This window comes from Carassius carassius, chromosome 28 (assembly GCF_963082965.1).
Source record: "Carassius carassius chromosome 28, fCarCar2.1, whole genome shotgun sequence".
Taxonomy (NCBI): Eukaryota; Metazoa; Chordata; class Actinopteri; order Cypriniformes; family Cyprinidae; genus Carassius; species Carassius carassius.
Genome location: NC_081782.1, coordinates 26,362,360 through 26,366,239, shown reverse-complemented (window position 1 = coordinate 26,366,239; position 3,880 = coordinate 26,362,360). Strand labels below are relative to the sequence as shown.

At 34.2% G+C, this 3,880-nt stretch overlaps 1 protein-coding gene across 1 annotated transcript; it reads right to left on the bottom strand.

The window, feature by feature from the left end:
• Window positions 1-2,415: 2,415 nt before the first annotated feature.
• Window positions 2,416-3,405, bottom strand: or60a1 (odorant receptor, family 60, subfamily A, member 1). Its single transcript, XM_059515204.1, has one exon. It carries the CDS (start codon window positions 3,403-3,405, stop codon window positions 2,416-2,418), a length of 990 nt encoding a protein of 329 aa, XP_059371187.1.
• Between the last annotated feature and the right edge of the window lie 475 nt (window positions 3,406-3,880).

Below are 3,880 nucleotides of genomic sequence, written 5' to 3'. Positions count from 1 at the left end.
AAAAATGTGAATTTGTAAAAAAAAGTTATATATATACACACACTTTTGTTCGTTTTGCCCAAGGATTCCAAAAGTTTATATATATATATATATATTTATATATATATAATTTGATTGTTCCAACTGTTTAACTGCACTACAAGTGAATCACAAGTTACTTTGTGGAATAATTTAATATATAAAAATATATTCATTTATTTTATCCTTCACATTCTTTCTTGTAACTCTCCTCTCTCAGCCACACACTTGACTGAAAGACTCATTATGCAGCTCATCGTGCGGGCCTTTGTTTTCTCAGGTTTAATACACACTAATATTCATGGTCAATCACGCCTACTAACATTTGCCCTTCAGAAACAAAACGTGTCTCAGAAAATGTTAATCAATCTATTGTTTTCTGTGAGATTTAGTCTTCTGTGTTTCTTTTTTTCCTGCCTTTGATTAATTAGCTCCACACCTGTTTCAGTTGCCCCAATTAAGTTTTTGTTATTTAAGTCTGTGTTCCCCTACTATCATTTGGATTTGTGTTTGATTGTGCCTATTCTCTCCTGTGGATTATAAAAAAATATATATATATATATATATATTGATTATACTCCTTTGTTTTGCAGCAAAACAACACGTGACAGAATAGCAGACCCTCAAAAGTGAGTAAAAATTAGTGTCATTTTTCGTTCTTTTTTGTTTTGTTCTTGCCCTCTCCCAGAATGGATATCCTTTGCCTGGAGCAGCAGGGCCGTTCACTGGAGGACCATATCAAGGACTTTTTAGATCTGGCTTGCCTTACACACTTCCAGGAACTCTCGCTCAGCATATTCTACACCACCAGCCTGAGCGAGCAGTGTAAGGCACGCCTGGCAGCTGACGGTCCCAAGGAGGAGTTTGCCGCTTCCGTGGAGTGGGTGCTGGAAAATAATGGATCTCCATTCACCGTCTGCCACGCTGAGTAGGATATCTCCAGCCCCACTCCTGAGCCATAGACCAGCCTGGGGAATGGGCTCTCCACCCCGAGGTAGTGGAGTTGATTAGGATGTAATTAGGCTAGGCAGAAGTTGACCTGTTTGCATCACAAGACATGACTGTTGATTCAACCCAGCTAGTGTTGGATGCCATGGTGCAGACATGGCCAAGGATGCATCTACCGTATTTTCCGCACTATAAGGCGCACCGGATTATGAGGCGCACCTTCAGTGAATGGCCTATTTTAGAACTGTTTTCATATATAGTGCACACCGGATTATAAGGTGCATAGAATAGAAGAAACTGCAGTCAAACGTTTGACTGGGTTTGCGTTATGCATCCACTAGATGGAGCTGTGCTAAAAGGAATGTCCACATTTTGACAGAGCGCCTTGATCCATATATAAGGTGCTCCGGATTATAAGGCGCACTGTCATTTTTTGAGAAAATTAAAGACTTTTAAGTGGGCCTTATAGTGCGGAAAATACGGTATATGCCTCCCCCCAATCGATCTGCTTATATAAGTTCTAGAGAGGGTTAGTCTACTTTGGGTCCTAGTTTACTTGGGATGTGACAATTTTATTGTGTCAGTCAAAAATAAAAATAAAAAATAATAATCTGACCCTGTTTTCTGCTGACTATAATATCTCTTAAGAGAGTAGGATAACATCAGGCCCTTTCAGTTGCCCCTTCATGTTTGGAGTTTCATCTATGGTGAAAACGTTCCTAGACCCTAGACTGGAGTATATACTTAAGATTGCTATGCTTTTTATGACATGATGGGTGAAAATAAAATAAGAAAATTATGAAAGCCAAAAATTTATAGAAAAGTGAAAAGAAAAGTGGACTACACTATTTGTTAAAACAGTGTGATCAGAGATTGTGGTGTGTTCAAAGTGGATAAAACACTGTGAGACATATAGGCTGTAAGCATGTTTTCTTAATCCAATAGCACCCTAATTAATCTAAAATATCCATTTGTTTTAACTGCTTGGAAGTTAATACATTACACACAGATTAATACTAATTTTTTTAAATTTCTTAAAGAGGGAAAATATTTGGACTATGGCACTTTTATAATGCTAGTAACAACCTTTTTTTGTTTTGTTTAAAAATAAATAAATACATGGAATAATTCATTTAAAAAAATCACAGTAAATTATATTATTGTATATCATTTCAGGAATAAAGTATCAGTGGTTACAATAAATCTGAACATCTTTTTTTTCTATCTTCCATATTCTTCTCACCTGTATTTATTTATATTTAGACTTTTTTTTCACATAACATTTGAGGAAACATAGGAATCTTTTTATACATACATTAAATTTATAAATAAATGCATGCAAACTGTAAATATAAGATACACACATACAATTTCAGAGTCCCTCTCCAAAGCTTGAAAACAATGTACAAATGTAAAATAAGAGATTCAGATGTATTCATATAAACTTATTTATTTAGTAGAAATAAACAGTGCATCATTACACCTTTGTTCAGTTTTTAAATTAAAACCAAGAGCAAGTATTTTTCTCTGAAATAATTGTGTGATGCTATTGCTGATCTCCTTTGTTCTAATTCCATAAATAAGTGGATGTAGAAGTGGAGGGATGAGGATAAAATGAATTGACATAAATACATTAACTTCCTTTGAAAGACTTATATTAAGTCGATTATATATCACAGAAAATAGAGAGGCCAGTGAAAAATTTATGAAAGTAATTAAGTGTGGAGTGCATGTTTTTAGAGCTTTTTTCCGGGCACTTACTGATGCCTTCAAAGAGACAAATAATATCCGCACATATGATAAGATGACAAAGGTTAGAGGTAGAACAACAAAAATAAGTACCAGACATATGCCATACAGGTCTCCCCAGGTATTTTTGACACAAGAGAGATTAACAACTGCCAAATTGTCACAAAACAATTTGTTTATTGTATACCTGCACATTGGCAGCCTTGATGTAAAATACACCTGTAGAGCTAGAGAGCAGATAGGAACACAGTATACAATAAAAAGCAGAAGTCTAATTTTAGCCGGAGTCATGATATTGTGATATTGTAGAGGCTTGCAAATTGAAACATACCTGTCATATGCCATAAGTGTCAGTATTGCATAAGCACATGTTGCATAAACATTAATAAAGAATACTTGCAGAATACAGTCAATATACAGAATATCTTTCATATTATCAATAAGATTATCCAGTATTTTAGGAAGTACAGAAGAGGATCCGATTAGTCCATTAATAGCCAGGTTGAATAAAAATATGTACATGGGCTTATGGAGAGATGTGTCCAAGCAGATCACCAGCATCAGTGTTACATTTGCAAAAACAGTTGTAAGATATACTACAAGAGAGATTACAAAAACTCCATAATTAAGTGCACCAGGAGGTCCATAACTGGTAAAAACCAGAGTGATGTTCAAACTTTGCAAAATCATTTTTCCTATTAAAGAGAAACAAAGGCATTTCACATTAGAATAAAGAACTCAGTATATAATATTTTAATTAAATATTCAATTCTAAAATATCCATTTACCTACTGTTTCTAGATTCACTTGTCTTCTGAGGATCTGAGCTGCTGTACAGTATCTTTATATTACTTTATTCTACAAGGCCCACCTCTACTGGATTTCATCTTATTGGCCCAACCCCCTTTTATCTCAAACTTTCAGACTCTAATAGCAGGCAGTGAAGTGTTGATCATTTGGCAACAGTTTTATTAAATAAATATGATAATGCTGGATATGGGTAATAATATCCACAGGGATGAGAGAACACCAACAAAGAACATTGTACTGCACACTCATAAAGAAATTAAAAAATAAATAAATAAATAAATAAAAAAAATGAAAGAAAAAAAATAAAAGAAAAAATAAATACAGGTAATAAAATTACAGATGATGATGATAAATA